This window comes from Rousettus aegyptiacus, unplaced genomic scaffold (genome assembly GCF_014176215.1).
Source record: "Rousettus aegyptiacus isolate mRouAeg1 unplaced genomic scaffold, mRouAeg1.p scaffold_m13_p_16, whole genome shotgun sequence".
NCBI lineage: Eukaryota > Metazoa > Chordata > Mammalia > Chiroptera > Pteropodidae > Rousettus > Rousettus aegyptiacus.
The window spans coordinates 19,136,206-19,155,778 of record NW_023416291.1 but is presented as its reverse complement, the minus strand read 5'-3'; the positions used below and the strand labels follow the sequence as shown (position 1 = coordinate 19,155,778).

General features: G+C 45.4%; 1 protein-coding gene across 4 annotated transcripts in view; it reads right to left on the bottom strand.

Moving 5' to 3' along the window:
- Positions 1 to 17,792, bottom strand: part of FHDC1 (FH2 domain containing 1) — a 37,098-nt gene extending 19,306 nt beyond the window's left edge. The window contains exons 1-4 of one of the 4 annotated variants that reach the window (XM_016144599.2): positions 17,202 to 17,792; positions 10,292 to 10,916; positions 3,413 to 3,474; positions 2,672 to 2,774 (exon numbers count right to left, since the gene is read on the bottom strand). In XM_016144599.2, coding sequence (XP_016000085.2) covers positions 2,672 to 2,774; positions 3,413 to 3,474; positions 10,292 to 10,774 — 648 coding nt within the window. In that variant the 5' untranslated portion in view covers positions 10,775 to 10,916; positions 17,202 to 17,792. Of the gene's footprint in view, positions 1 to 2,671; positions 2,775 to 3,412; positions 3,475 to 10,291; positions 10,917 to 15,392; positions 15,781 to 16,316; positions 16,813 to 16,842; positions 16,937 to 17,201 lie in introns of those variants that run through there. The other 3 variants (XM_016144601.2, XM_016144600.2, XM_016144598.2) reach the window with 3 other exon arrangements.
- Positions 17,793 to 19,573: the final 1,781 nt, after the last annotated feature.

Sequence of the window (19,573 nt, the reverse complement as noted above, 5' to 3'; positions counted from 1 at the left end):
AAAACCACTTTGGTTGCCGTGAGGACTGAATGCAAAAGATACACAAAATAACTACGGCAATGATTTATTGGCTTTCCAAGTGCCCGGCGCTGGGCTAGGCACTTGGAATACATGATCTCGTTTGGCTGACTTTTGTCCTGTCCAGTGCCTGGAACATGGGGGCAACTCAGTAAACATTAATCCTTTCTTGTGCTAAAAATGAGCACAGACAGTTACACCACAGACTTAGCAACGTGTGGTTACACACACACTCATGTATTTATTAGCTGATTTCTGTTGCATTCCTAAACCTCTCTCCCTGGGCCCTGCCTCCGCCTCAGCCTCATCTCCATCCTTCACAGGCCACCAAAGGCTCTAGGTCTGGGTGGTGCCAGAGGCCACATGGCACTCACAATAAAGCCAATCAGAGGTGGCATTGGCTTTGGCAGAGTCCCCAGTGATTCAGGGAGGGGCGCTAGGCAGCCCTGGGGACCGTCAGGGTGTTCCTGCAGAAGGAAGCTCCCAGTTGAGTTTAGAGGGTGTGGTGAGCTGAAGCTAAGAGTCAGTAATGTAAACAAGGAGAAGTGTGACCAAGCTTGTCAGCTATTCAGGCTGAGGATGACCCTGCAGGAGGAAGGGGACAGGAGAAACAGCTGGGGCTAGTTCAGCAACTGGGAAGGCATTTTAGGGTCCCAAGGCTATGTTTCATCTCAGCAGGGCACTGTCTCTGGGGTTAGCTAATTGTCTGGGGTGAGAGACTGCTTCTGGGACACAGGGCGGGCTTGGGTGAGTTTTATTCATCTTGCCTTAACATACTTCCCTTTGAATTACATCCCACACAACTCAAAATACGGAACGAGAGGTTTGACAGCTAGGCTGCTTCTTTGAAAAATCCCTTAGTCTTCCACAGCCTTTGCATTCTCTAATCACCTTTGAATTTTCAATTAGAAATGAAGATATTAAGAAAACCATACTTAACCTCCCACCTCTTCGTGGCATTAAACTCTCTTATGCCTAATTTCCACTTAAGTAGAAATTTAGAGCTTTTCAGAACACTTTCACATGGGCTATCAAATTTGATCCTCACTTAACCCATTTCCCGTTTGCCCCTAGACCTGCTATACTTGTGACTACATGTTGGCTGCCAAGGGATTACAGTCCTAACTTTACCCCCAAAGTTTGCCACGAAATATCTCACTTTTATTATTATTTTCACATCACTCTAGCATATCGATAGTCTGCAAACAAATGACATCGTTCTACTTATAGCATTTGTTTTTAGCAGCGGTATTTCCATTTACAATATATAGTAATTCTAGGTCGCTGAAAATGTCAAATCCTAGAAATTGTAGCATTCCTACATGTGATGTTAAATTAATGCTGGCAGTGAGCTGCACTTTTTTTTCTAAACAGGAAAAAGTTTTAAAAAACGATAAGGTCAGTTAGGAGTGGGTACCAGAGTTGTCCAAAGGAGAAGTCATAAAAAAAAGCCCAGGCCGGAATAAGATTTTGAGAACTAAATCTTTTCTTAAAACTTAAATTAATTCAGCCATATTCATCCTAATTCAAAGATTTTGGAACTCCCATTCTCCACATAAAAGAAAGATTAAGGAGCGTTTAGTCTATAAGAGCTGGGTAAGTTATGTTTTAATGTTTCTTTCCCTTTAAGATCCTTTTAACTAACGTTAATAAATGCTGTTAATTAATCTTGATTAAGGGAATTAACTTGCAAACAGAAAACCCAAGGTAGAGAGAGAGGCTCAGGTTATTAGAGGTACATAGCATACCTGGTTAATCCACTAGGACTGTCCTCACTTTGGCTTTATGTATGTATCAGCGATATGAAGCCAAATACATTTCTCCTACTGTTGTTAATGGCACTAAAGTTCCATAAATTATGTGAGAAGAGAGATGGGGGCAAGATGAACCGGTGCTATGTTTAAAAGGGTAACTCATACCTTTTACTTTATAAAACTCTTTATCATGTGAATGTTTACAAGCACAGGTATTCATGTAATTTCTTATGAATTTTTTCAAGGGTCACTTCTTCAGAAATAAAAGACAATATCACAATTTTGGAAGGTTTTATAAGGTTGTTTTTCTGATTTTTTTCCTATCAAGCTCCTAACCATTAAAAAATTCAGTTAATTCGGTCCAGAAAAAAAAAATCAACATCTTCATATTGTGCTACTATATTGCTATCACAGCAATCTCTTCAATTATATAGACAACATTTATTAACAACTGATATACCTCTCCAAATTTTTAGAGCATCTTTATCCCAAAGTGGTTGTTTTGTCTTTTTTTTTTTTTTTTATAGTGTATATATTATAAAACAACCCAGGTACATCCTAGATCATCGTTAAATGACAGAAAATGGAACTAAAATTTATTGAGCTCCCATGTGCCAAGTACCATGTTAGATGCACAGCTATGATTTAATCATCTTGGCAACCCAATGAGGTAAACACTGTGTCTCACTTTATAGGTCACAATTAGGGGTAGAGCTCTTACTTAAACCTAGATTCTCAAACTCCAGAACCCATACTCTTTCTACTGGGTCACTTCTATGTGAGAACACTCTGGCTCTGGGTAGGAAAGTGACCTTCCCATGTAAGTTTTGACATTCCTAAAAATATTAAGCTTTTATTGTTCCTCCTAACATCTAAAACTCATGCGCCAAATTCCTTACCTCCTCTGACTCTGGCAAAAGCTTAAGAAATTCTCGCAATGTCTCTGATCCATAATGCTCAGTCTTTCCTTGATGAATATCTTCTACAATGGACTGAGGAGACCTTGAAAAGACAATCAGATGCCATTTCACGTTTGCTGGAGTGCCAGAGAAACACAAGCCAGTGGAAATTCAAATAAATCACCTCCACCCTCCTTCCCATCCCGCCTTCTTCCCAGTCTAACAGGCAGTTTTGTGTCAGTGAGCACCACAGCCCCACACCATCAGAGGCCAGAAAACCATCCCCAGCCATCCTAGAAAGGTCAAAGTGGCAATGGCTGCTGGAGTCTTCTTTGGGAGAACAACCATCCCCTTCGGTCTCGTGGAATTCCTGTAGAGCCCTGCACTTTCCACGACAGAACACTTGAACTTGACCATTGTTTGCCTCACCAGTCCAATCTCCACTCAAGGAGCAATGCTACAGATGAATTTATAAATTCCCTGACATGACAGTCCTGAATAGAACCCTAGGGAAATTATCCCTGTACTTTAAGCAACCAGATGAGGTTTTCATGAAGGAAAACAGCAGAAAGTGATACACACTTGTGGACTCATCAAAGCCACATGTCTAAGAAGGATCTGAAGGTACGAGGAATGGCTTTCACTCATATTAAAATCTGAATGTCAGCTTGCACCCACAGACTCTGATGCTGACAGCATGGATATGACTAAAGATTCAATTGTGTGCAAAAAAAATCTTACTTCTTAAATTGCTTAAGAAATATCCCAATGTTCATGTTCCGTTTTGCATCCAAGACTGTAATCTGGAAAAAAATAGAGACACATCAGATTATTAAAGTACAAATAAGAAGAGTTGGAGAACAAAAAGATCTGGAGAAAAGGAGAAAAGAGAATAATTCTCAATATACCTAATATCGATATACTTAATAGTCTTACAAATAGTAAAATATTATCATCTCCCCAAACTTTCTGCAATATTTCTCTTTGCCTGTAATAATCAAACATATCTATTTTAATATTCTATAATTTTAAGTAAATTACATATATTAAATTTTTTTTATTTTAGCAGTTCTCTTTTATAGCCCACATTTAAAAGCCCCAATTTGTAAAAATGTCTTAGCATAATAAGAATCATATGAGTTTTGAACTGAGAAAGTAAACAATAACTCTGAAGTGATTTCAGAGTTGAGTCTCAACCCCGATTTAGGGATATAAAAGGACCAATACTGTTGTTTGCAGAAATTGAATAGAATTCTTGAATTTTTTCTAAAAGAAAATTTTCTTTTCATTGACAAAGAATACATATGTCCAATAGCCCTACATTTTATTTATTTAGAATTTCCCTTAGAAAAGAGAAACTCATGCTATATGTCACCAAGTCTAAGACACATTTTTTTTTTTTCTTTTTTTTGCATTTTAACATCTCCGGAGTCAGGATGTGTCTTACAGTGTATGGTATCTTAGATTTAATAAAATATGATGGCTATTCCAATGTACCATCAACACCCAGATTTTGGCTGCGGTAAGTTTTAGCTGTTCGAAATTAATAATTTGGGACAGTTTTTATCAGCCTAGAAATTAGAACTTATTTTTTGGCAGGGGGCGCGGTGGGGTAGATGAGATACAGAAGCCATTTCTTTCTCTGGAAGTAAATATCCTGGGTGTGTGGAAGAAAGATAACCTTAGAAGTGCGGCAATTTTTTCCATTTGTTTTCTGGTAAAGGGAGACTAGCTAAAATAGCAATGTTGTTATAACGCTCTTCCTTTCCAAACGTATGTGATTCACTGTGAACAGAGGAACATCAGGTTTCAGATTAAACTCCTGATCTCGGGGCCTGCTTCTGAGTTTCTATGAAACAGCAAGGCTGTTAACCAAAGTTAATGGCACTTCCTGGCTATAAGGTTAAATTTTTACAAGAGTTTGGTTGCCTTCCTTTGAAGACTAATCTTAAACAATCACATTATTTACTATCCTAGGGGTTTATTTCATGTTAACACAATCACCTGCCAACCATAAAATAAACTCCCAAGTTAAAAGGGCAGGCTCCTTATTGGAATCCTACCCTGAGGTTGCAGTTCAAGTTCAGTGTGAAGGAAGGGAATGGGAGGAGGGAAAGAGGGGATAAGAAAAATGCCTGTCAAACTTATCACCCTCTACAGAGGAAAGCTCATACCAAAGAGGGGAATCTAAACTTATTAAGACAGACAACTATGTGTTTATCATAATTCATACATTTAAAAACAAGTAAGAACATGTGTGTTGATACAGCTACATACATAGCTGAAGAACTTGATCTGCACTCATTTCTGCCCAGAATGGGAAATATCTTCTTTTGCATTCCTCTCGTTAAATTACCACCTCCTGCCATATTTAATTAACCCTTGATGGTAGCACCCTCCCCTTCCCCCAGGACCCCAACTCTCCCCTCATCATCTTTACTCTTTAACTCTTTGGGGCTCTGTATACTAGGCTTAGATCCATAGCTATTGTTGCCGGAAAAATGATGGAGACATTACTTTTATTATTTGCCAGATAAGGAAACAGCCTCTGAGATGTTTATTTCTTATATGATATAATATTACTTGTCAGAGATGTCATTTTTATAACTTCCCCAAATGCTAGAGCTGAAATGCCAGCCTGGATCTCTCTGGTTCCTTTTCACCCCAGTACCTGTGACATTTTTTAATATCACACAGAGGATATAGAAATATAGGGAAGTGGCAAATGTTCCGCCACCAGCCTGGTATTCACACTGGGATGTTTCTCCAGGAGTGGGGGCAGATCTGTAGAAAGCCATCCACAGGGCCTGGCCAAGCCCCATGGTGGATGTGTGGGATGATGGATGGATATCATGTTCTCGCCAGCTAAGGCAGCCTCCGGGAGCGGCCCTTCAGGCATGGCGCAGGGACAGCCAGAGTCCAGGGCAGCAGCTGCCTCCACTGTTTGAAGGGAGGCTTCGGAATCCTGTCACTAAGAGAATTCATCAATGTTCCTAAAAAAATAAACCTGGGCTGCCCATAACGGAGCACCTAACAGGGAAAACAGCCCAGCGCCTCATCCAAACAACAGGAAAAGGAGACAACTGATAACATTCCAGGGATGTCCCACTCTCTCCTGCCACCCTCGGATTTGCCTAGCGCCTGAGCAGTCTCTTTCTCATGGGTTATCTCCCTCGATCCACTGGAAGCAGTGTTATAAAAGTGTTTGTTAAAGTCCTTCAGAGAGGGTTATCACTCCACATGTAAATTAGCTTATCTTACTTCCCAGACGCTTGCCAACTCATAGCTGGGCAATTCAGAAGCGGATGCGTGTGGGACCTGAGGTGTTTTGGAATCAGTCAGATCGTTGGACTCCCGGGCTCCACAGGCCGAGACAAGTTGGCCAAGACAGGGGATGAACAGACCTGGCCCCTCCCTCTCCACCAGTTCTAGTCGATCTGCATCTACTTTTCTGGACTCCTCAGGACATGTGAGCAGGACCCCACGGAAGTCAGGGCCTTCACCACCAGCTACTAGCCAGCATAGCACAGAGCTCGTGAGCCTCCCCACAGAGGCCCACCAAAGAGCTAAACCCTTCCTGGCCAACAGGAGAGCTAAAATGTAATTGCTCAACTCATTCCATCCACAAGACTTCCCGCCGGAATGTGAGGGGGACCTGCTATAATAAGTCTCCCCGTAGATGGCCAGGGTGGCTGCGGATGTTCTGAGAAGAGAAAGAACGACTGATACCTGAATTACAGTGTGGGAAAATAAAACATGGCTTCTCCTAAATTTAGGAAAACCAATCTTCCTTCCATCCTTCCTTTTCTCTTCCTCTCTCGCTTCCTCTTTTCTAGTAAGTGCTTTTAGTTATTTCTTATATGATATAATATTAATTGTGAGACTACTATAGACATATCGAATGACCTGTAGTGTTTCGACATTTGTGTCTTATCTTTATTTCAGTTTTATTGAGGTATAATTAACAAATAAAATTTTAACACATTTAAAGTGTATATCATGGTGAGTTGATATATGTCATATTGTGAAAAGATTTCCTCCGCCTAGTTAATAAACACATCCATTGCCTCACATGGTTTTTCTTATTGTTTTTTTTTTTTGTGACATTTGATTTCTACTCTCTTAGCAAATTTCAATTATACAGTACAGTATCCTCAACTGTAGTCACCATGTTTACATTAGATCCTCAGACTTTATTCATCTTACTGTGTTTTCATTGTGAACTCTAATTTTGATCGATCATAGGGATACCTTGTAAGATAGTCCCTTTGCTCCCTGGGTTCAATCCTGTCAGCTCAGTTACTTCTAATTTCTTTGGAGGGTGCCGAATCGTTGAAGCTGCCCCTTCCCTTAAGCGTCCAGGCTCTCGAGGGGGACAAGCACAGACACGACTGACCAGAGTGAGGCTCCGAGGGGGCTGAGCCGCTGGAACTTCTCAGAGGTGAGATCAGTGCACTCAGAAAACGAAGGTGGTGTTTTTGAGCTGAATCTTTTTATTATCACTAGTAATATAAATTTATTATTTCTAATTACTTTATTACAGCTTAATTATTCCTATAATATCTACAGCCTCTTCAAGTTAATTTTTACAAAGATACAAGGATAGTCATATTTCATAACTTCCCCACCCCCAACTCCGGATTAAATGTTCTTATTTACTACTTTAGTTATTCTTCCTAAATTCAGCAATTCCCAGACCCAGCTCTTCCCTATCTTCCAGCAACTTCTTCCTTTGCAGTATAATAGAACTTATTTGTAATGCTTTATAAGCCCTTTAAAGTATGAGCCAACCACATAATGGCAGGCCACTTCTGTAGGAGGTTATTATATTTCAAGGGGACATAATCTGATCTTCGGCACGTTTGAACCTCCAGAATTACAGCCTATGTGGTAACAGTTAAGATGCCACGTTTCCGGGCTCGGGATGGGTCCCTCTGCTGAACAAGCTGTCGAGAAAATTCTCCGTTGCACACAGACAGGTGGCAAGGACGACTGTTTTCAACCCTGGATTCCATTTACTGCGGAGTGACCTGGAAGATTTGCTACTGGTCCTTGTTAGACTGTCACTCTGTTGAAGAAAATCTAATTGGGGAAGATGACAACCTGAACTGCGTTCTTTTACTGAAAAAAAAAGCATATGTAATACTTCTAGCCATTTCAGAGAGAGCATGGAACACAGAAAATAATTCCTGATAACCCTCTGTTACGTGACAATATTAACCTAATATGCACTTAAACCCATCTGCCTAAACTACTTATCCTACCTGAGTACTGAAGAACTGAGAGTTAGATTGTTTGGTTACAGAACCATGGTGATTTACTTTTTCTTTCTAGTATGTTGTCTTTCAGATTAGAACCTACAAGTTTAAAAGTCAAGATATTTGCAAACACATGTTCATAACAGTATTATTCACAATAGCCAAAAGGCAGAAGCAACCCAGGTATCCACTGATGGATGACTGGATAAACTAAGTGTGATATATACATGTTATTCAGCCTTAAAATTCTGACGCATGTTAAAACATGGATGAACCTTGACAGTATGCAAAGTGAAATAATCACAAAAAGATAAATAGCGTGTGATTCCACTTACATAAGGTGTCTAGAATAGTCAAACTCATAGGGAAAATGGAAGGGTGACTGCCCACGGCCGGGAGGAGAAATGGGGAGTTATTGTTTAATCAGTACAGAGTCTCATTTGCAAAATGAGAGACTTCTGTGGATGGATGGTGATGGTGGTTTACAACAAACGTGGATGTTTCATTGCCACTGAACTGTACACTTAAAAATGATTGAGATGGTAATTGTTATGTTATATGTATTTGACTACAATTGAAAAAATGATTATTCACTTTCAGTTTTTTTAAGTTCAAGAAAACAAAGTAAACCTATACATAGGGTCTAGGGGTAGAAGGAGGTAAGGAGAAAGACTCTTTTTTCCCTGAATTTTAGATCTGGCCTAGAAATGGACATTTCTGCTTCAGCATAGTCGAGAGATGATGCCACGCTCCCTGCCACTCCTTCCTCTCTGAGAGGTCCTTACCCTTTCTCAAAATTACAACTGTAAAGCAGAAAGTTCCTTGTAGCCCCTTGAACTGTCATTTGGCATAAGAAATGACCCCAAATGACAAAGGCCAGCTGCTCCCGAGGAGCACGGTGAGTCGGACCCCCCTCTGTGTGTTACAGGTGCCTTTCTGGGACATGCGCTCTTTCTCTCCATGTACCCATCCAGTCTTTCCTTCAAAATTCTTGAAATTCAGTAAGCAGAGCTCAGAAACAATGCTGAGAAATGAGCAACTGTACAATAGGAAACCTCAGTGGAAGCAGGGCCAAAGGCCAGGGCGCTAAGGAAATGACTTCTTGTGCCTTCCAATCCTGAAAGAATCCACTAAGAAATAAAAGGACTTTGCATAAAGGAAAGAGCATGGAACGCCTGGGTCCAGCAGCAAGGGTGGCCTTGAAGGCTCCCCCTCTCTGATTCTAATCCCAGCGGTCTCCAGATTTTATAATACAGAGATTCTTGGCTGTTTCAACGGGTGACCATACCAGCGTCATCAAAGGCCCCCGAGTGAATCCGTGGAGAGAGGTTAACGTGTTCCTGAGCTGGAGAAAAGAGGTCAATATTGTCAGCTCAAGAATTCAGTAACGCAGGGAGCTGCCACTTCATTCCAGAGCCCTGCCTACTCTCTTATCTCGTCAGCTCCATCTCTGACCTATTTTCTCTGCTCCTTTACAACAGATTAAAATATGATGCATTTCTGTTGCTTTTTTTTTTTTTCTGGTAGGCAGCATTCTTCCCTTTTAATTCCTAGTTTCCTAATTATCTATTCTAGCAAGTAGAGGTTTCTTAATTTACTCTCCTGTTTCTACACAGAGAGTACTTATAAGGCAATTTTGGACTCAGTTTCTATTAACATAGTGACCTGGAGCTCTGGCCATGCTTTCAGTTAACTTCTTATAACTTGCTCAGCTTTATTTTTTTCTCAAAGTAAAACATTGTGTGTTAAATGGAGAGATGCTTCCTAGAAAGTCTATCTGGAAATAGCTTCAGGCTGTGGCTCTCTGGAAATCTCTGTTCCCCAATGGCCACAATTTAATTCAGAGACCTGAGGCATGAAGGCCATCTCCAAACACCCGCGTGAGGAAACTGGAGGGAAAAGTAAGGATAAAATCCTAAGGATGTGTACTTGTTCATGACGCTATGTAACACAAGGCATTTTGTCTCAGAAAGCTCCTGTTCATCGCAGATAGCTGAGTTCGGGAATCTGGGTTTTTTTTTGTTTGTTTGTTTCAATGGAAACGAATAATCCTGGACTCTAGCAGAAGTATTCCACCAGGGGAAACCACAGCAGATGCGCAGAGCCGGCTGAGCTGAGAGGCCAAGGAGGACGGCCCCCAGGCAGCATGTTCTCTGCATGAGGTCATAATCCACCGAGATGTCCGGGAGGGTCCGGCAAGCTTCCTATGCTTTGTCACTACTCCGCTCCAGTTCATCATGTGAGGCCCTCACTATCATTCCCAGAGCACATTCCCTCATATTATCTTATTTCGTAGTGATCCTAGCAAGTCGTGAAATGTACATCCACCCCCCAACTCGAAGCAACGCCGGCGCGTTCTTACCTCCTCTCTGGCTTCCCTGAAGGATGAATTTAAAGACCCTCCTCTCCTGGAAAGGGAAGGCTTGGTGGTATCTTCTTGCTGCCCAAAGAGCTCCTCGACGGTCTTCGTGTCGATCTGGTAGTGATGCTGCTGCCTGGCTGCCAAGGTCCAGATGTTGGTTTTGCCACGAACTTGCTCCTCCGGAATGGTTTTCCAAAAGAAGCTTCTCATCCGCTTTTTCTTACCAAGGTGGTTGTAGCCGTTCAAGTGAGAAGTGGAGGGCAGTCCTGGAGGGGGAGGTGGGATGGGGGTTCCCACTGGGAGAGGAGGTGGGGGAGGAGGAGGGGTAGAGGGAGGAAACCCTTCCCCAGGACATGGTGGAGGGAGAGGGGGTGGGGGAGGAGGGGGTGGGGGGGGCGTCTGTCCAATCATGAATCCAGAGGCCGTGGAGATAGTCCCATTTTCTTTATCACTGGCCAAGGACACACAATTCATAACATGCATAGTATAGTACTGTTGCCTTCTATGGAGATAATTTCTTGACCTTGGGGAAGCAGACACAAACTTCAAACTTGTGTCATATTTTGTCACTGGCTAATCTGTCGCCAGAGAAAAAGACAACCGCGTCGTGTGTCATCTTCCCAACCTACAAAGATAAAATGAAGTTAAAATCAGTACCGGAAAACATTCTAGTACTAGCCATTCCCTTCAGAGGCTAGTGCCAGTCCTAGAGCAGCTGGATATTAAAATCAATGAGCAACAACACATTCAAAGGGACGAACACTTTTCTAAATGTGAACCAAATTTTACTACCTGGAGATGCTCCCAAAACAGCAGCAAAAAGTCCAACTCGGAAACCTTCTGTTAATTGATAGAACACATATTTACTGAGAACCCGCTAAAGGTGCAGCAAGTATCACTCACTTTATGAATAAAGTACTTATTCATTACCCGGCTCGTTTTCTTTGGGCAATGGATACCCAACCCCTAGGGAAATCACCCAAACGGCTGAAGCTTTAGGCGTTAAGGAACCTGCCTGTCTCCAGTATGGACATGTCCCCTACCAATCAGCTAGCGTCTTCCACCTTGCATGTACTGGGCAGGGCATTTGGAGATAAAACAATTGCCAAACTCATCCCCCTGGAGTCGGGGCCACCACGTTCCTGCTCCACTTGGTAATGTGACATCCTCGCGAATAGAGAAAAGAACCACTAGACACGAAGATTAAAGGTTCCAGCTCTAGCTCGAGCTCTTCTGTGTACAATTTTAGACAAGTCTCTTCGCCTCGCTAGACTTCAGTTTTCTCATTTGTAAAATTAGGAGGTTGGGGTACATTACATGACTTCTATCATCACTTCTGATGCTATCGCTTTGGATTCTAGTTAAGCTGCTCTTTGGAAACCATCGGAAGCCCTCACCTGCCTCTCATGCTTCTCCTGTGACACTATTAGCAAAGACACACACACGTAAGGATATGCTGTCCGTATCACACCTGCCACACATCAATCCCTTATCCACACAGGCACTGACTTGCTTGGGGAGATTGTATTTTTGCTGACCTTTAAGTGTTTGTTTTGGTGTTGGGTTGTTATGGACCTGATGTGAAAACAGGGGTCAAAACAACGACATTCCTTCTTATAAGAGGACAGGTAAATGGAGACGTGGAAGAAGGGACGAGCCCCCTGACTACACGGGTGTATGAAAAGGTAACTGGTCCCTCCAGGTCATAGAGGGCCAAACGGAGGGGCTTATAAAATTGGACTTCGGAGTGTAACCGTCTTTTTACAGCATCAGTGTGAAAGCGCACACTCACAAACACACACTGGTCAAAAAATACCGGGTTACACAGGAGTAAACTGATATCACTAATTCAAATATTATGAAATGTTTTACACAGAACTACATATGAAAGGCAGGGTAGCCTTGGGAATAACAGTGGAGATTCCGGAAATAAATCGCTTTTCCTCAGACTCTCGTTCTGCTACTTCTTAGGCGTGCAAGCTGATGTGAGGCGGGTTATTAACCGTACATTTCAACATCCTCATCTACGATATAAAGGACATACCATTTCATTGGCTTGTATAGGAATATATGAACAAATACATGTCGAGTCCTACCCAGACCCTTGTGCAGAGTTAGCTATTATTAACAGCCACCGGTGTCACGTGTACATATGATTTCTCTTTACCCTCATAGGCATTACATTAGCTATAAAATATGTATTGGGTTTATAGATAAAATGCTAAGCCTGCTAGAAACCTTTAATATTTCCATTCTCTGCTTTCTAGGTTACAAGGTTTGTGAGATTTGTCCCTTTTTAATACTCAATGATTATAAATTAAATTATTTTTACATGACAGGTGTGGATATTTTTAGAAAATGTTTGGATATTTCAGTTCTAAAAATTATGTATGGGTAGAAAACAGCATTTCCAACTATTAATTGGATAACTTAATTTTTCACCATTTTAACCATTTTCAAATGTATATCAGTGACATTACGTACATTCAGTCTTGTGCAGCCATTCATAACCGAATAAGTTTTTAGAAAGTAAAACTAAAAATATTTATCTAAGCCAACTTATAGCTCACTTGAGATGTAACTGGCTTTTAAAAGGAGTTTTCATAATTATCATTAGGGGCATAACTAGGCTGTTTTCATGGTTGGCATCTCTAAAGCAAATGACTCATTGTCAATTACAGTTTATAGTTATATTTGAACTCTTCTTTTTTTCAAGACTGCACAGGTAATCTTGGCAGTTTATCCTTACATATTTTTAAAAAACTTCTGTACATGAAATAGCTCATGCTAATCCTCCAATTCACTAATCATGTATAGAAGAGTTGCTAATCCTTCGATTCCAGATATGCTGACTTGTTTATAGATTATCCCTGTTAAGAATGGCGATAAGCTAAAAACGTCTCCATCCTAGAAAGCAATAACTCGTTCTGTGCTGAGTAACTATATGTACAGAGGTGCCAGTAAACCTCACAAAGCAAATGTAAAGAGAGACGCTAATAAACAGTAAAAAAGACGATACACTTGGAGGTTGTGCAAAAGCACTGTCTTCTAATACCAAAACTCCAGAAGATTAACTCTTTTTATTATGAGTTACACAGAAGTACCAGATGAAAACTTGTTAAAGTAATAAGTAACACGTGTTAGCTATGCATTGGCATGATCCTTGACCACTGCCTCATCTTGAGAGAATATTATTTTTAAAAGTTAAAGAATCAAAAGAAAATTAACAACATTGTTCCTGGTATGTTGTCTGGCTAATTTTTTCCCAGGGTAACATACAAGAATCCTAGGCTTCCAACAGCTTCTAATGAATAAGTTCTCCAGTAATGATTAGCTAAGATGCTAATGCTTTAACTGCCGGCCTCTATAGAGCTTCAATAGAGCTTCCCCCTTGGCCGGGATTTCTCCTGTCAGAGAGATGGTAGGGAAAAGAGTGCAGACAGACATTCTAACCCTTTCCATAGTCTCAGGAGATATTACAACAGAGGACACACAAAGAACATTTGATTTACTATGGTACTGTCCACAGTAAAGATGCAAACGCATAGTCTCCAAGTACCCGAGAACACAGGTGAAGTGGCAGACCTAAAGACACTGGCTGTTTCTCACAGCTGGTAATTACCAGCAACAACAATGGAATTAGCCTTGGCTCTGTCTGGAAAATGTCAAGTGTCCATCAATCTCCCCTAGGGCAGACTGAGACAGGCTTGTATTTAACATCTCACCTCCGGGTTGGGGACCTTAGCAGCAGGGAGGATGGCTGCTCAGGCTGACAAATGTCCAGCTCTGAGGGAAAAGTAGAGCTGTCACGGTAAGGCTCTGAAGATGAGAACTTCTCTTCCAGTCCCCTGACTGCTTAATCATGGCCCATTAGAGGCGTGTCTGAGTGATGGACCCTCCTGGGGAGGCTATAGCTCAGCTGTGAATTTTTAATAAGAGGATGCTGTGACCATGTACTTAGCCTTTACCTGTCAACAAGCAAGGAGTCTCAGAATGAGAATGTTCATAAGGTCTTTAGAGAAGCCCTCTGGCCCCTTCCTCACCTTTCCTGCCTAAACAGCCAGCATAACTTTGCTGTTGGTATCAGAAACACAGCCAATGCTCCATTCTCCTGAAGAGTGAATGCAAGGGAAGAAAAGAGAGTACGTATGCCTTATTTCAGTGCATTTAGGAGAAAAGCATGCTCCTGAAAGTCAATTCAGAGCTTTCCTGAGTTAGCTGGCGTCTTGTTGCTCAAGGGGTCACTCACCCCCTAGGTAAACAATCATCAAAAGTAGACGCCAAGGAAAGCCCACACCAGCAAATCTTTCCCCTTGATTTCTCACATGTGTCACAGAGGTGGGAGCAGAAAGGGCTAGCCCACACTTTTCTGATGACAAATGGGAGCAGAGCACACCAGGTTTGGAAAGAAGAGGCAGAGGAACTCAGAGCCCTATTTTATTTGGGGGAGAAGAATGGGCGGAGAGAGTACAGACAATTCTAAAATACGGAATTTCTGCCCACGCCACTAACTCACTGGGCGAAGCCCCCTCCCCCGCCCCCATCTTTCAAAACCTTGCTTATTACACACAGACTGTCGACCGCACAGTCGGAACCAGAGCTGGCAACATCCAACTCTTCACCTCAGCACTCTAACCAGCAGTGAAAGAACCCAAGACCGTTTCCAGTCAGCGTATTTAATTTGCTCACAAGATAAACATTTCACAGATGCCCCGGAACTCAACACCCTTAAAGCAGAGAAGGAACGCCTGTTTTTGAATGTGCATTTTCAGTTTCTCCCAATGTCTCAAAACCAAGGAAAAAAGCAAACGAACGCCAAAAGATGCTCTAGAGAAGAGGAAGGAAGCGCTGGCTACTCATTCCAGGCAGGGAACTGTGGATCAGTAGAGGGGGGTCACAGACGGCCGAACCCTAGAGGCAGTTTATGTGCAAACAGATGTTTGAAACTGACTAGGTTCTGAAAAGGCGCGGGGAACACCGGGGGCAAAATTTCTTTCAAAAAGTCTGGACACAGTAGTTGTCTAGGTCTTTGCATTCGCGAGCGGTCCACCGCGTCCTTTCGCCCCAACCCCACGATCTAGGTCCTGCCCCAGCCACTCACCAAACTGCCACCGGCTCGGCCACACAAAAGGATCGGGAGGGCGCCGCGAGCCCCTGGCCCGCGGCAGCCACACAGCGGCGTCCCAGTTCAGCGGCTGGCGACAGCGGGAGAGACGCCAGGGCGAGGTCCCCGCGGGGCGCACGCCAGCCCCCGGCACAGTCCTTATCTGGACAGCAGCGGCGGGGGGGAGCGAGCGCCGGTGCGCCGCGCAGGCTCTGCGGCGCTCGCCCCGGCCGGCGAGGGCGCGCGCTGGGGAGGTCGCCGCCTACCGCGAGGGAACACGCGGGGCCCACAGGGCCGACGCCCGGGAAGGGCTGGACCCCAGGCCTCCCGGGAGCGTACGCTGGATCCCGGGCAGAGGCGAATGGAGCAGCAGCCGCACCGCCTCGTCCATCCCCGCGCCACAACGGCCCGCGGGTCGGGGCGGGGCGGGCCGGGGGGCTCGCCGGACCCCGCCCCCTCGCCCGAGGGCCCCGGCTTTAGCGCTCTCCACCTCCCGCCCACCCCTCCGCGTGCCCACCTCCTCCGCGGGGGTAGCCGCGCCGAGCTCCCTAAAGCAGGGGGAGGAGGCTAACTAGGGAAGGTGTCTCGGTGCTTGAAGCGATATGGGGGAGGGGGGTCCCCTGGTTCGTGGACTTGGCCCCCGTCCTCTCCTCGCACCTCTGCGGCGGCACCTCCCAAGTCCGGGGTTGGGGGTCTCAGACTCGAGGGTGAAAGCCTCACGGCCGCACTGCGGATCAGCCGAAGGTACCGGGGAAGAGCCGGCCAGAAAAACCGGAGAGGGGAGACTCCTGGTGTTCGGTCGCAGGATTAAACCTAGAGCCCGCTGTTCCCGGGCTGGAGGCACCGCAACGGCTGGAGGTGACCCGCCAGCCCACCCACTTCCTCCCCAAACTTCCACAAGTGCAGTGCGCAACTTCTAACCTGAACTTCGCACGGCCAGAGGGCAAGAGAGAGCGAGCCACCTCATCCTCGGTCCGCATCGCGCGGACGCGGTGCTCGCCAGCCCCGCACCCACTGTCAGGAGGGGCGAGTGGTGCGCCCCCCAGTTGCGGGCTCCTGGACAGCCAGGGATCACGTAAGGGCTCGCTTTACTCCAAAGTCTTAGCAGCTGAAGCTAAATCAGGCGACCCAGGTCCAACCTAGAGACAGCCCGCGACCTAGCTCGTTCTTGGGACGCGGGTCCAAACCCGTGCGTCTTCGCCTCCAGGGACAGATCGCTGTCCTCTGCGGCCCAGGGAGTGCAGCCGCCACAGTCACCCGGCGGATGTGGAGGGAGCTCAAACCTCCCCAGCCTTCCCAGGGAGGCTCGAAGGCGGCCGAGGCTCGGCTCCCCAGCCCCAGGTCCTGGCTGATCTCCGCCGCTCGCCCTCCGGATCTGGGGAGTCGGTAGCTCCCGGTGCCCCAGAGCAGCGAGCGCTTCTGCCTCCGCGGCGCGGGTCACACTTACCCCCGGCCCGCGCTCCCTGCGCGCGCTCCTCGCTCTCAGTGCTGCTGCCTCTTCCCGGGTCACTGCAGCCCCGGCGCCCGGGACCGCGAGGGGGCAGGGCGGCGCTGGGCGGGGCGCGGCGCGGCTGCTGCCTCAGGTAACAATGCTGAGAACGAGGCTGCTCCAGCGCCCGCCGCAAGGCCAGCACGCCCCTTCCTGCTCGGCTACTTCCCCCCTCCCAGCGGCAACGTCCGCGCTGCTGCGCTCACCTACACCTGCGCGGGGCCCCCGGGGTTTGGAAGCCCTCTCCGAAGGCTGGCGTGGGACTGGGTGGGCGGCCACCGAGAGTAATAAGGGCGATGGGGGAGAGATGTACGTACTGTGCAGAAGAGGCAGGTGTCCTCGTCGAACCAGCAAAGAGGAGGCGCCAGGCTGGCTTCCGAACCCGCAAGAGCCTTCCACAAAGAAGCCTCTGCGGCAGCCACCCCGGCACCCTCCCCTGCGCACACGCGCGCTCACACTCCTGCACGCACAGCGCGCACACACCCAAACGCGCGCCAGGTCACCCTGTGCCTCACACTTGTTTCTCTCTGGAGCACTAGGCAGGACTTGGGTGAACTGTCCCAACCGGCGTAGCCGAATCCCAGCAGGGCCGGCGCTTCTCAAAGGTCAGTTCCTCTCGGGGACCTGCCAACATGTAAGTTTAATATATTTAAAAAAAAAAAAAATCTCAACGGTGACTGTAACAGGAACCTTTTAGTTATAGTTAAGCAAAAAAGAAAAAAAGTCCACCCCAGTCCTGATCACATGAACAAACTATGTCTGGGAAAGGTTCCTCACAGGAGAAAACAGGGGAACAATTTAATTGCATCTTTTTTTCGAATTGACTTGCGAGGCCAGGCAGTGAGAAACGAGTAGTCCAAGAAAACCTATCCCGGACAAACCGGCTGATCGGAAATGAGCTGCAGGGGTAGGGAGGCTCCCTCCGAGGCGATGAAGTCATCGCTACCTTTGACTTGGTGAGCCCAGATAACAGACACCAGCCTCTGGTGCCTGATGACTTCATTCTCTCCACCCTGGTCCTCCGCTCTTGAACTCCCAGGACAGAATTCCCGACCTCCATGTGGATAGAAAAAGAAAAAATAGCGGGGTAAAAAACAAACAAAAAAACAAAAGTAAGAAAACATCCATTCCCGCCAAAAACCCATTTCTTAGCTGTCCACCAGGCTTATGCTAACCACGAAGGGAAACAGATCCAACTAAAACCACAGACAATCTCTAGGAGTGGGAAATGTAATACAAGACGGATAGCCCCATGACCAGGGAGTTAATATTAATTCCAAAGGAAAATTGACTATAGAGGCAAAAGTTAAATGACACTCTCTCCCTTTGTGTCTGCCTCCTTAGATGAGTCTACACTCACTACACACTTCCCACTCCTCAACCTCCAGCTCCAACCTGGGCTCCGCCTGCCTCCCCCGCCACCCGCCACCCGCCACCCACCACCCGCACACACACATTGTACTGAGTGTGTGCTCTAAAATCAGTCACTTTTTTAGGGGTCAAGTCCAGTGACCCATCCTCAGCCCCACTTCCCTTTGATCTCTCGCAACATCCGGGCCCACAGGACTCCTCTCCGCCTCTCTGGCCTCCTCTGCTGACCTGTCTAGTCCTTTGAGGACAGTAACTGGATTCTTCCAACCTTTTAGCGCCCATTATCTCCTGAATACTGCCTTTCTGACTTCAACCTGGACGGGTCCATATTTTGTGGGGCCTGAAGCTTGTATAAGTCTTGAGGGAGCTTTTTAAAGAAACGCAACACTAGATATGTATCCGGGGAAAGTGAGAGGCATGAAAACTTGAGCTTCAAGGCAAATCCACTTCTGGTTCCACCTCTGTGTCAGGGGTGAAATTGTCCCTGTAATATCCCAAGTCCAAATTCAATGTCCAAAGTCGACTTATCTTTCTCTCAAAACTAGTCTCTTCCTGCCTGCACCCCGTTAAGACCAGATTTTTAAAATTCGAAATCCCACCTCTCCTCTAGTTCTTTTTCTCTTCTAAATCCCTTATGTCCAAGTATTTGCCAAATTTGTTCCTCTTCCCCAAGTAATCTCTCTTATATCCGTACACTGCCACCACACCAGCCCGAATTAGAGGAAGGGGAAACATATTTATTTGCCGTTGGCCACGTGTCAGGCATCACACTTGGTTCCTGAGAAGTTGAACTGGACTCTTGCATCCACCGGCTCAGCATCCTATCTCTTTCTCCTCTCTTTTCCCTGACTCTCCTGTCAGGTCGGTGTTTTTAAAAGTCTGATTTTATCACATCACCTATTTGTTCACTACCTTCTACAGGCTCACAGAAATGTGCTTATGGGAAAAAGTGGCATTCCTCAGTCTGACGCTCTGGGAGCATTCTACCTTTACTCTCACGGTTCGAAGCATCCCATTTCACCTGCATATGTGCCGCTCCTGACTGTGTCGTGCTTATTTTGACTCTCACTTTCTGTGTTGTGCCTACTAGGTGGCCAGAAAGTACTTGAATAGAGCAGAGCACAGCTCTCAAACAGAGTTAATGTCTCGGCGAATTAATCTAAGGCTGCAGATCTAGAGGACGATTTATTCATCTATTAATATGTTGATTGTTAACCACACCCTCGTCTCACCTACGTTTGTGCTTGGGAGTTAAGTCTGCTGTTCATCTGTTTCCCAGAAATGTGCCAGCCACTCTGTCTGCGAGAAAGGCTGGCAA